This window comes from Nomia melanderi, chromosome 12, assembly GCF_051020985.1.
Source record: "Nomia melanderi isolate GNS246 chromosome 12, iyNomMela1, whole genome shotgun sequence".
NCBI lineage: Eukaryota > Metazoa > Arthropoda > Insecta > Hymenoptera > Halictidae > Nomia > Nomia melanderi.
This window is the reverse complement of record NC_135010.1, coordinates 12,924,629-12,938,530: the sequence shown is the minus strand read 5'-3', so window position 1 is coordinate 12,938,530 and position 13,902 is coordinate 12,924,629. Positions and strand designations below refer to the sequence as shown.

General features: G+C 42.8%; 1 protein-coding gene across 3 annotated transcripts in view; it reads left to right on the top strand.

Moving 5' to 3' along the window:
* Syn1 (Syntrophin-like 1) overlaps nucleotides 1–13,902 on the top strand; it is a 412,539-nt gene that overhangs the window by 318,540 nt on the left and 80,097 nt on the right. For all 3 annotated transcript variants that reach the window (XM_076372582.1, XM_076372583.1, XM_076372581.1), the window contains exon 4: nucleotides 13,515–13,723. In XM_076372582.1, coding sequence (XP_076228697.1) covers nucleotides 13,515–13,723 — 209 coding nt within the window. The remainder of the gene's footprint in view (nucleotides 1–13,514; nucleotides 13,724–13,902) is intronic.

Genomic DNA, 13,902 nt, shown 5'->3' with positions numbered 1-13,902 from the left:
CTGACTTCTCGCGCACCGTTACTACTTGTATTCGTCCACTTGTGGAACAGTGATTCTTATTTGTATGTCGCGTCGCTAAATCGCTTTAGGAGGGCTATCGACGAAACCTTCTGCGAGGCACATTAGAGCCCTGGGTATTTTTACCATAGCAGAAATAAAAGCTCAAGGAACCGTTGCTTCAATAATTTAGTCGTAGTTGCTTCGGCACGTTTTGCCAGTTTCGTAGATTTACCGTAACTTTTACCTTACGTCTGTTTGCCGGAAGTCGAGGCGATCCTTGGTTTTATCACTCGCTATGGTCAGTGCCAAGAACGCTCGGGACCCTCGCGTGGGTCACCCGGGGGCTGCAATCGGCAACCCCTCCAGGATCACCGGTTGAGTCCCACTCGAACGAATTTTTGTTTGTGCGCGCCCACTATCTGGAAGGCTACAAATCAGGAAGCTTCCAATTTTGCACACGCCTGCCCAAAGGTTTATAAAAACCGACGCAAGGTACGGAGACGGGAGATATAAGAAAAAATTGAACTAGACACGCGAGACGGAGTATATAGACGTCGTTGTAGACTCTCGCCGCTGACGAGTATTACCGAACTCCCAAAAATAAACAGCAAATTATTTTCACCGAAGTAAATATTTATACAGTCCACTTCCAGTCAGTTCGCGCAAAGTTAAGTCGGCGTGCGACGCACGGGTTTCCCTATAACATTTCGAAATAGAAAACGCGTACGCAACATTGTATTTAAATACTTTTTTATTTAATATTCGGAACACGATGTTTGTTATGTATATTGCCACGGACGAGATAAGACGTACTGTCTTACATCGGTGTCCGACGCAACGCCGACCATTACTACTCGGCATCGGACATCTGTCGCTGAGCGCGCCGCGTCTGACACAGCGTTGAGCACCACTACTCAGCGTCCACCGCAAGACGGATAATTAACGTGCCGTCGGAATAATAACCGGATCGCGATCCGTCCAGCGCGAAATACTATAATCGCGGCCTAGTTCGCGTCAATAGTCGCTAATTAGACGCGCGCCGGTGCTGTTCCGTCAATACTACTTCAAGAGGCGGGACGTAATTAGCTGCAGACAAACGGGGAATCATGCCCGATTTTTCAATGATACCAGTTCCATTACTCCCTCGTGGAATTATTGCCTCGCTAATAATACATAATACATAATGTCACAGAAAATCAATTTAGTCGAGAATATTCCAATGACTTAAACATTTATCCAAAACACATAATCTAGGCGTTCGTCTATTGCGTCATTTTTGGTCGCGTAACAACTCGAGTCCTTTGATTCCCAAGTAATCAACTGTAACTCTAGTCTTCGAATTCTTAAGTAATTAATTACAATTCCCGAGTCTTTCGACTTTCAAGGTGCCTCTTAAAGTAGAAACAACATTCAACCGTTTTAATGGTTTCATTAAATACACCGTGTTTCGCTAGATTGGGGAGACTTTACAGCAACTTTCTACTTTCCATTCGACTTCCCCGGCGTAAAGTGTTCAAGTTTAAATAACATCCTGGCGTTTCGGCGATTCCTGAATAAATCCTCGTCGACCGGAGAACACGACTCGACAGCCGCGAAGGACTTCAGCGTCGAAGGAACGGTTCGAATGCGACACGCAGTCCCGCTGAAACGCGGTCCGTGTAGCCCGTCACGGGGAATCGGTTTCCACCGCCTCCTTATCCTTTTAAAAGATTAAAAAAGGACTCCGCGAAGGAGCCGGGGGGAGGGGGAGGAGGGAAAGCTGCCTGGGATTTACCGCGAAGAAGGTTTCTCCCCGTTGAAAGCGTCCGCGAAGAAATCCCCGGCAGCTTTTTTATCACTGGAAGGGAATAAATAATGGACGACCGACGGCGGCCGAGGTAATCGCCGAGTCGATCGACTTATTAAGTAATTAAAAGCGCGACACTCTGCGGATGCTGTGTCTGTGTAGTCTTTTATTGTTTATTCGTTTACTTAAGGCTCTCCTCAGCTGGGAATTCTGCAAAGGGATGGGATGGTTTCTTAGTTTCTGGGATCTTCATGGATTAAGTCAGTTATTCGTTTGGATTTCGTATAAATTAAGTAGCTCTGTAGGAGCGTTGAAGAGTTTTCGGAAATAATGTAATTTTTGAAGTTAGAGTTGATACATTCGTGGTGTATGTTGTTCTCTTTAGAGATGGACTATTGTATAGTACTTCTTTAGTGCTTTGAAGCGAGATTGTTTTGTAATCGTTTAGAAGTTGCGGAAACTTTCTTGAAGTAATGAAGGTTTCTACGCATCAACTGATCAACAGATCAACAGATCCATAACTCTAGAAATCTAGAAATCTAGAAATCTAATAATCTAATAATCTAGAAATCTAGAGATCTAGAGATCTAGAAATCTACTAATGTAGAACTCTAATAATCTAGAAATCTAGAAATCTAGAGATCTAGAAATCTAGAGATCTAGAAATCTAGAAATCTAGAAATCTAGAAATCTAGAGATCTAGACATCTAGAGATCTATAGATCTAGAGATCTAGAGATCTAGAAATCTAGTAATCTAGTAATCTAGAAATCTAGAAACTTAGAAATCTAGAAATCCACAAATCTACAAATCTACAAAACTACAAATCTATAAATCTATAAATCTACAAATCTACAAATCTACAAATCTACAAATCTACAAATCTACAAATCCACAAATCCACAAATCCACAAACCCACAAATCCCCAAATCCTCGAATCCACGAATCAACAAATCAACATTTCGTTTCGAATCACCAAGCCATCTTGCGCCATAGCAATCCCCGTAATCCTAATACCGAAGCCAATTTCCCTCAATTTAGAGAGGCGCAAGCCCAAGAACATTAGCCAAACTCTCCTATCCTCTCTCCCCTCGGTCCCCTCGAGGCACGTGCTCGTGATTTCGGGAGGCCATGAAAAACCGTTGCGTTGTAGTCGCGTTATCCGCGGCGTAGATCCGTCGAGTGGTCGGGAAGCGGAAAAATCGCTGCGCCGGAGCAGCGGGAAGGAGCGCGGGGCCGTAAAAACTTTCCAACCTGCTACTCGAGCCGGATGGGGAGCTTTTAAAAAACCCGTCGTCGAAATTAACCGGCGGAACTCGAAATTTCGAACAGTTTGTACGGTAATTCGGCATAACCGAGAACGCTTCGAGGACCCGGGCTTCTCTCTCCAGCGGCGCGGCGTCCCGCGGATCCGCGGGAGCCGAGCGAAACGGCGAATTAAAAGTTTACACCGGCTCCCCGTTCGTTGCGCGCGATATTCCTGACGGTACTTCCCGCCCCGCTGGACCACCGAGCGAGCGACGATCGCGAAACGTTTTTTTTCCGCGTTATTTGCACGCGGGATTCGCGTTCGACGATGATCGCGCCGCGGCACGCGTCGGGTTTTCTGTTTGCGGAGAACGAGCCGCGCGAATCTTCTGTTTGCGAGCGGAATTTCACGCGTGGACCGTTGCGGCGCGTGTTTTTTATTACGTGTGGAAATAGTGTACACGCAAGGGGGAAGGGATTCGGTCGAGCGGAGGTTCGCGGAACGGTCAACTTTTTGTTAATTAATTTTTTGTTATGGAAATTTATTGGTACCTTCGTTGATAATGTTATCGGTATCGAGAAGTTTCGGAGAAGGTCTTGTTATTGAGAGATTCACTGAGTTCTATGGAACATTCATTTGAATATTCTATGCTAACAAAAGCTCTATTGATAATTATCTTAAATTGAACAATTCATTAAAAAGTTCTAAACTACCAAAAGCACCTTAAGCTTATAAAATCTCCATTGAAAATCATCTTAAGCTGAACACTCGATGAAAAGTTCTAAGCTATTAAAAGCATCGTTAAGAAATTATCTATCAAAAGACTCACCAAAAACCTAAGCTCCAAAAATACTCTAAAATCTCAATCCACTGAAATCCCCATAACAACTCAATCTCTCGAAAGCTTCATTAAGAAATCCTAGAATCACTTCATTAAGAAATCCTAGAAACACAAATATATCGAAAGGAATATCTCATAACAAATAAACAGAATCTCCACTGAAAATCATCTTAAGCTGAACACTCGATGAAAAGTTCTAAGCTTCTAAAAGCATCATTAAGAAATTCGCTATCACTGAACATAACAATCCACATAACAATTCAATCTCTCGAAAGCTTCATTAAGAAATCCTAGAATCACTTTGCAAATACGAATCTATCGAAAGGACTATCGCGTTCCAAATAAACAAACGCGAAGGAAACAGAATATCAAGTGACGGCGAGCGGCTGGAACGCGAATCCGGTCCGAGTAAGAAGCAAAGGCGGCCGGGAACTCGGTCGGAAGGCAGCGGCGAAATCGTAGCCGGGCCCCGTGTCGATTTCTCAAGCTTATCGTCTGGCTTTCGGAACAAAGGTGCCCGGTTACGCGGTTTTCCGCGCGCAGTGGATGCGGTCTATTGGTCAGACGTCTCTGGGATACATTACCGGCCGCTGGAAACGCGAGACCCGAAAGGGATAGAATTTTCCCCGGGCCGGGGCCGGGGCCGACCCGGCAGGGGAAACAGAGAAGTGGCGGAAGGCGAGCGGAACCGCGTTTAATTATGCCTTTGGCCGGCGGAGCTGTCGTTGACGGTAAAGAGGCGACTGACGTGGAAAGAGTCCGCGAAGAAAATGACCGGGACGGAATGAAAAATTCCCGAGATAAGGAGCCGGACGCGAAAACCGGCGGGAGGTGTGCGAGCAAAGGGGTAACGCGCGGCGGGGTTCAAGGGAAATAGACAAGCGGACTGACAGCGGCAAAGTTCCTAACGGCGGAACGGTTTCGAGGGTGGCTTTGAAGAATTTTTACAGCGTAGAAAAAGGGCGGACGGAACCGAATGGGATAAGAGAATTAACTTTCTCAACGATTGACCTTTGCTTCTGAGGGAAACCGTTTTGAATGGAGGGGAACAAATTCGACACTTTGACTAGCTTGTCGCTTTGATTCGCGAAACTGGAGTCTTCTCTGTGGACTGAAGCTCTTCTCGATGATCACTGCTGCTTTGGAATTAGATTGTATTTAACTCGTTGCACTCGGAAGTTTTTCAATGGAAATATTCAGTTTCTGACGAGACAAAGGTATTTCGTGAAACGATGAGAGATCACTCGTTGGAGAACGAACTTATTTCAATGTTTCTTAAATTGACGCGTTATACGAAGTGTAATGTTATATATCAAATTTTATAGTTTCCTGTGTGAAATAAAATATTCAGTGATGAAAGGGTTGACTACGCTATATGAGAGGAGGTTCGGATTTTTCGAGGCTGGATTACCATCGGTGCCTTAACCCTTTGAACTCCGAATTTCCTTTGCATTGTTTGATCGATAGCTCTGTATTATTATGTTTGATTTAGGACTGTTGAGAGTGAGCATTAAATATATTTTTAATAGCTAGGAAGCAATTGTGCAGTCCTCTGCCTCGGAGTCAGTTGTTTTTCCTGAGGGCAGCCATTTTAGCGAACGCTCAACCATCGAACGTTAGTTTTCAGTTTTTGAGATGCATACTAATATACACTTAGTTTTCAAGCTTTTGTGTTTAATTTTGCAAATAGATATTCAACAATAACGCGTTTGGAAAAATAGATAGTTCCTATAGAGCGGTGTAAAGGATTGTTAGCAATAGTATTGAGAATAACACGATAATATAATCTATTTGAAGACGGGACGGATAAGAGGAGCACGGAGAGACGAGAATGGAGTCCAGGTGTGCGTAATGTGAATCACGTGTGAGTCGAAAGTGGCACGTTGCCGCGTCGCTTCTCGTCGTCTTCGCGCGAAAAGGCGAATCTCACATGAAAAACGAGCGAGAGCCCGTTTTGAAATTCTGACGTGGTGCGTCGGGCCAGCCTCGCCTGCTGGAGAGGGTTTTTCGAAAGTATGAAAAGAGCTGCGTTTTCCCTCCCTCTCGTGGAGGAGGGGTTTGCGAGGGGAGGGGGACCCAGTGACGAATGGAACAGCTGCCAATGGGTTTGTCCTGGCGCCAAAGGAAATCAAAACTGTCGCGTGGGGCTTTCTTTTTTCATCGCGGGACCATGTATGCTTGTAATAAGTGAATCTTTGCTGGGGTCCTTTTTATGCAGACGATCCTTGTGAGGGAATTTTTTAGGGGAGACTTGGAGTGATTCTGATGTGAATTGAATTGGAACGTTATGGGATGTAGAGTATAAACGGAAATATAATGTGGTGGAATGTGTTATAATATAAATTAATACTTCTCGATTTTTAGGAATTAGGATACGATGGAACTTCTGTGTGTCTGATCATTGCTAGACGTTTCTACTTATTCTACGATTCTCGTGACGAAATTTTTAAATTAGACTTTGATTAATTTTGATATGAATTGAATTGGATTGTTATAGAATGTAAAGTATAAAAGGAAATGTAATATGGTGGAACGTGTTATAATATAAATTAATATTTCTCGATTTCTAGAAATTAAAGACATGGGAGAATTGAATATTTGTAGTGAACACTTGTTTATTGAATAGATGAAGGATATGGAACTTTTGTATGTCTGATCATTGCTAGACGTTTCTACTTACTTTACGATCCTCATGATAAAATTTTTTAAATTATACTTAATATAAATTATACATATTATAGTGAAATATGATATAATACAAATGAATACTTCCAAATTTTTAGTCGAAGACACGAGAAAACTAAATATTCGTAATAAACACTAAATAATAAAAAGCACAGTGCAATTTCAATAGTCTGATCATTACCAGACACTTCTCACACCACGATCCGACAAAGTATTACCGAAAGGTACACAACGCAATATCGCCGAACAAAAACTCCCACGCAAACAACCGCACACCAGAGAGCTTACCAAGTAGAAACATCCCTTCACAGTCGGACACAAGAATAAACCTCCCGAACCCATGCATTCCGCGTACATTCCCGAACATGTTCTTAAAAACGCCCCTTGCGAACGCAAACGAACGTTGCCCGTACATTCTTCATTAATTTACGCACACCCCCGGCGGTCAAATATACCTTGCCCCTAATTAAATCCAAGATAGAAGATCTCCGCTCGCAGCGCGCCGCACGGAAAAACTCGAGCCGGCTCCGTTGCGCAAGAAGTCCGCAAAAACAGACGGAAGACTGGGAACAGGACACGCGACTCCGCGGGGGGAGGCGGTCAGGGGACAGGCGCGAGCGGGAAACGAGGGGAAATTCCGCAACAGGAAATTTGAATTAAACCCGGGCGGCCGGAAGAAAACGGATGGCCATAAATCTTTTTACCGTCTTCAAACGACAGAAAAATCCCCCGAGGCTATCCTCGCCGGCCGCCGTCAGAGGAAACGAGAAACAGCTCGCGGAGACGAGCACAAGCCAAAAATAACAGGCGTAACGAGAATCTCTGCGAGAGATATCGGCGACTGGCTTGTTGTTATGAACATTGAACACATTAATTGTGCAAAATTTGGATGTGTGAAGAATCTGATAGTTGTAGGGTAGTTTCTTTAAGATTCATTGAAATGTCTAATGTTATTCCTAGTGCAATATTGGAGCCTACGGAGTTCGAAGGGTTAATTGTTTTAATATAGAGCGGACCATTGGAATTAGTCCGTCTCTGGATGTTCAAATGAGAAATTCGATACACCTTAAGTTTCTACTGAGATTTGTGTTTCTCTATATAAATGAACCTTGATCTTGCGACTTCATTTGAGAGTACTTAACCTTTGCACTCGGAAGCTTTCCAGTGAGATAGACGACATTGTTAAAGAAATTTGACGGTAATTCACAGATAAGTTAAGCGACAAAGCTGTTATTTAAATACTTCCTATAGCAATGCAAAGTTCAATTTAAAATATTCAGGTTCACAGTTTCGCTGTGTCGAATCAAGTGGTGACTGAGATCCCTCGAGTGCAAAGGTTACTTCGTAATTAAATTTAAGATTCTAAGGGATATTCTATATCAATCCTTGCTCCAAAGTTTGCGGACGAATGTCGACATTTCGAGATGAAATTTTTATATTTCGAAGACTGAGTCGCAAATGATTCAGTTAGTCGACCAGCAAGAGATCATCACCTAACTTCCTTTCTTTACATTAATTAAACATCTGATATACAATTCAGCTTTTCCGCTGAAAATTTTACACATTTCAAAGAATCATCGTCAGCAAAGGGTTAATGCCTCACGCGTTTCGTTCTAACGAGCAATTATAAGAACTCCGTTTCATTATGGAACCGTTAAATTGATTTCGGCCAGCCATAACAATTATCGACGAGACAAGTTATATTCCATCCCAGTTCTCACGCAACGAAATATGGCAGACAATCTCTCATCCATAATAGTTGCCGGTAATTAAATAAATGCCCCGTCGCGTCTAATTGTCATCGGCAATCAAAAACGTTTCCGCCGAGAGGATACCTACGCGTAATTATCCGCGACTCTTTCGCCTCGACTAGAACAGTCATGATCCCTCGTCTGTTTACCCCTCGCGTCCCCTAATTTGCTAACCTTATCAGAAGCTGTTTTCGGAGCCAGCGCCGGGAACAAAGGAGCTCCGCTTTTACTTCCGGCGACGGACGGCCGGTCAAAGGGGTGCAAATTACGCGTGGCTGGATAGAGTGCGCCGAAAGAGAGAGATTATTGGGCGACAACGCGCGGAGGAGCGGTAACAGTCGCCGAGGGTTGAAGATGGAAAAGCTGACGAATGCGCTGGGCGGAGGACCGAGGCAGCCCTCGCCTCCTTCGCGTTATTTTGTTAATTAAAGCGACTTCGGCAGCCGTCGCGAGCAATTAAACCGCCGGGGCGGAAGGGGAACTCGCGACCTGTCCTCCGAGACGAGCGACTTCGACGCGTAGACTCTAATGAGCAACGTTCCGTTCCATTCCGCTCGCCGATCCCCCGCGGACTCGGCTTTCTTACGGTGTTCCGTTGATTGGTCTACTTGCGGCGGCTCCCGGTGAACGATGGGGTCCTTAGGAATTCAATGCCGGAATGTTTTGTCTGTTTTCCGAGCGCTTAGCTTTGGATGCGGTTGCTGTTTGATTAGGGGAGCTTGCTTTGTTCGTTGTAACGTGTTTTCATGGAAGGGGTGTGTCGGTTATTATTTGTATTAACCCTTTGCACTCGGAAGTTTTTCACTGGAAATATTTTAACATTGATGAGATGGAAACGATGTTTTGTGAAACTCGAGAAATCGTAACGGACATTGAGGAATAAAGCTGTTTTATTTCAATATTTCTCTAATTAATGCGTTATCTAAGGTGTAATATTGAATATCAAATTTTATAGTTTTACTGTGTGAAATCAGGTGGTGAGTCACCTCTCGAGTGCAAAGGGTTAATTGCGTGTGAATATATTTAGGGGCGTGTTAGGTAGCATTATGTAGATATTGAATATTAATATTCAATCAGCGTTCACACATTGCATCGTTCTACCAGAATTATTCGAAAATTTCAACTCTCCGATAAAATCCAACCCCTCGAAAACATCTAAAAATCCAATATCCTCAGAAACCCCATATCTTCAACAAATCCACACTATAAACATTTCAAACGATCAACAAATTTAACCTCTCATCTATTCCTCGTCGACGAAACTCAATTCTTCTACTTCAATTCTACTTCCATATTTTATTAAATACATATACGTATATTGATAATCATTATATAAATCTTACTAGTAATCTTCAAATTGAACTTGTTATTGATTTCACTGCTGAATTTATTATTGACCTCACTACTGATCTTACAATTAACCCTTAGCAATCCAAGTTGTTTCGTAAACGGTAGACTGTCACTTTCGCGCTCCCCAAAATACACCCTCCGAATCCGCAACGCCCCGAATCGGTTTCCTTCCTACAACAGTGACCTACTACAGAGTAGGTTCAGTGTTAACCCACGATCCTCTCTTCAGCCGTCCGTCCGTCCAGCTCAGCTTCGTCCGAGTCGTCTAAACACCGCGTCGTATCCGGTTACCCGGTCCCGTTCAACGGGCAAAGGGAGTCGGATGGCCCCGGGGGGTCGAAGGGCGCGGGACGCGAGGCTCCCGCGGAAGACAGGCAGCGAAAGCAACGGTAACAAACGTCCGCCGTCTCTTATACAAAGTATCCACTTCCACGTTCGTTTCTCTTCCACACTTTTAAGCGATAACGAACGCCGCCGGCGGTTTCGTGCGGGGCTCGGCCGACCGGAGGGCGAAAGGCAACAGCAGCAGCAGCAGCGGCGGCACCGTTAACCCGCCGCTGTTTCCCGACAGTGTTTGCGAACGAGGATAAGGCGAAGCTCGCGCTGCAAACACGAGAAATATGACCGCAGCCGGGGCTCCGCGCTTCGGGATTGACCTTAATCGCGGCGAGCTCGGGACACTGAGACGGGGAATCGGTCGGATTGATCTTTGAACTTTATTGGCTGCGTGCGGCCTCTTGGTTTTTCGCCGAGCGGAACTTTCGGACGTTGGATCCCGGCGAATGGGTTTCGACCGTATTTCGGAGGTTGTACGTTTGAACTTTGGATTTTAACCTTTTGCGCTATATCGTGTCGAACTGGCACAGATTTTAAATAGAAGGAATATAAATATTATTCGATTTGGTTAAATGCTAATATTATATTGCTGTGTTGTCTGTGGTTATACCTTTGACACGTTGACGTAGAAGGGATTGTTTCTAATAAATTATTAACTCTTTGCACTCGAGAGGTGACTCTCAGTCACCACTTTATTTGATGCAGCAAAAATATAGAGTTGAGTATTTAGTATTTTAAATTAGACTTTGTACTGCTATGTGAAACATTTGAATAATGTGCGAAAACTTTCGAGTGCAAGGGTTAATAAGAAAGTAGATCGTTCACAGTTCGGAAAGAAATAGGGCGAGGAGTTAAGTAAACAGAATATGGAATTTTTATTTGGAATTAATAATATTGAAAGTATTTGTAGAAAGATTGACGAGTTATTTAGTTTTCATAAGTTGTGAATATAAATTTTCAGGGGGTTCGTAATGGAAGGGGTTGATTTTTGGTTCCATAGGCAATGGGGGTTGATTTTACGTTCTATAGACGATGGACTATTAATTTGAAAAGAATAATATTGAAAGTATCTGTGAAAAAATTGACGACTTATTTACTTTCCTCAAGTTCCAAATATAAATTTTCAGGTGATTCCTAAAAAAGGGGTTGATTTTCGGTTCCACAGACAACGATAGCGGATGTTTAAAACTGTAAATGGTACATCGCCGAAGAAAACTGCGCCCGTGCGCTGGATTTGCTAATATAATATTCATTCTGTTGAAGTAGCATTTCATCGCGAGTTGAACGAACAAACTAACACTCGTGTTTATTAACTTCCCTCCGGATTAAATATTGCTAACGGCGAAGCGGGCGTTTCGATTCGAGCCGGGCGGAGCTAGGTAATTAAAACATGCATTAAATTCAGTTCGACGTTTTCGCCGCGCGGCTGGCTCGTTATCAGCGCGGAGGTCTAGGAGCGGGGCGAATTATCCCGTGCCGAAGCTGAACTCGGCGTATCTGTAACGGTTCAGGTAAACGGCGATGAACCATGAACTTCTGTCGACAATCAGACACGTGTATCGCGAGGAACCGCCGGCGCGCACACCGGGGGTAACCAAGTGTGCCCGCTCGAAGGGCGCACGCGAGCAACGTCAAGCTCAACTTCAAATTGAGTTGTCATCCACTACCGCGAGTTAGACGCCGCCTCGATTATGTTGCCCGGGATGCGAGAATTATTGAGTCCGAGACCCCTTCCGACAGTTCGGGATACTTTGATAATAGCATTAGATACTTTCTTCGCCGGAACGACCGAGTTAATGGATATAGAGCACTTCAGTGATTGTCAAACGGTTGAGATATACTGCCGAATAGTTAGCGAGATGTTAGCGCTAGATTTAGAGACGTTTATTGCGCGAGTTATTCCATTGTTAGGAAAATTGGTGTTTAGTGTTAGTTTCGATCTTGGAGATTAGGAGTTTAGAAGTAGATTAGGATACTCGCGTAATTGCATTGATTCTATGTTTATAATTCATTTTTAATCGTAATTACTATGATTCGTTGGATTATACGATGATTGTTTAGAAACTTTTCTATAGTATAATTTCACTTAACCAGTTAACTGTGTGACACACGTCTTAAAATTATTAATGATGCTGACTTTTTCAACGATGATTTATTTTTTGAGATAAACATGTCATTCTTTGTTTCTCTTTAGTTTTTCGATAGGATATATTTTAAGCGCATAATAAGAGATTTTTCTAAATTCCACACTTAACTGGTTAATGCACTGGTATTCAACAATGCAAACTTGCAATGATAACGACGTAATTCAATTACACAAGTTGATAGTATATTATTTCCATTTTCTATGTTTCTCGGCAAAATCGTGCGGTACTCAACGTGTTGACTAATGTTTCTAACACTCGATGTACGTCTAATTGTCGTAAATCGTTTTTATTACCCAAAACCTTCCGCAGATTCTGCCAAATTAAACGCTGAATACTTAAATCATAAAGAATAAGGAAACTGTACTCATTTCTTGCTGTTCGAATCGTTGAATCAGATAAATATATAAAGAATCGTAGATAAATATATAAAGTATTTTACTTAATTAAGTATATCTCAACCTTGCTTATTACATAAGCGTGGCTATTCAGGTCTTCGTTATGTCTTGGTTAGGTCTCGGTTAGGTGACTGCATTAGTAACAAGGATTTTCAAAGTGAATCGCGTCTTTTCATCGAAATTACCCCAACGTTCCGATCAAACGGACTTTCTACTCAGTTTACCCAGAGTCGCGATCCTCGGAGCGGGTTTTATACAATTTCCTGTTCCCCCGGATCACGAGTATTAAATCCCGCGGACGTGTCAAGGGCCAGTGTAGCGGGGACGCTCTCTACTTGCTCGAAAACCGACCATTCGTTTTCATAACTGGTTCACCGTGTCCACGGGGATTAATATTCCTGGACTATTCGAAGCTTTGAACGATTCCGATGGGGATCGTGCGCGCTGGTTTCTTTGACGCTCACGGAATGCACGGTATCTGGAAATATTACCGATTCGACAAATTTCTATCTCTCCTGCGCGGGCGATATGCGCCTCGAATTATTTTTCAGATTAAAACGGGCGTAGTATGATCCTTGCGCCGGTTAATTGGTAGTTATTAAAAAGATAGGTGTTTCTTTGAGAAATTATTGGAGAAATTAGTTTAGCAACACGCAAATTGAATTATAAATCGAAGAATATGAAAGAAATCAAAATTTTGAAGTTTCTGTATTATTTTGTATGAGAAATTATTGAAGAAACTGATTTAGCAACACGCAAACTGAATTATAAATTGAAAAACATAAAAAAAAATCAGAGTTTTGAAGTTTCTGTATTATTTTGTATGTTAATTGAAATTTTGGAAATTCTTCTACTATAACTGTTTGATAGTTTTAGTGTTAATATCACGGGATAATGATCATACTATGAAGAATTCTTTGAAATAAATATCAATTCGTCGAGCTAATCTACAACTGACGGTTTTCTGATTGCAGAAGGCCGAATCCTGGAGCTTCATTCGCCAGACGGTGTTCACGAATGTTGGTTGAGAGCTGCGGACAACGCAGAGGCGAACGTGTGGTTCAATGCGCTGCACTCCGCCCTTGCAGCCTTAACCCAGAAGGCGCTGCGACTGGCTTCAGCGCTTCCGGACCCGCCACACCTTCAGCACATTGGCTGGCTCGCGAGGAGACACTGTCTTCAGGTAATTATCAATTAATTCGTTAAAAAATTAATAAGAGTATTTATCTAATGAGATCACAAATATTGTGTTATTACAAAAGAATATCGAGAAATAACATTTGTTCAAGTAAATTTACTTTGATTTATTTCTTGAGAAACATAGTAAAAAAATTATAATTGCTTACAATAATTCGCTTTCCA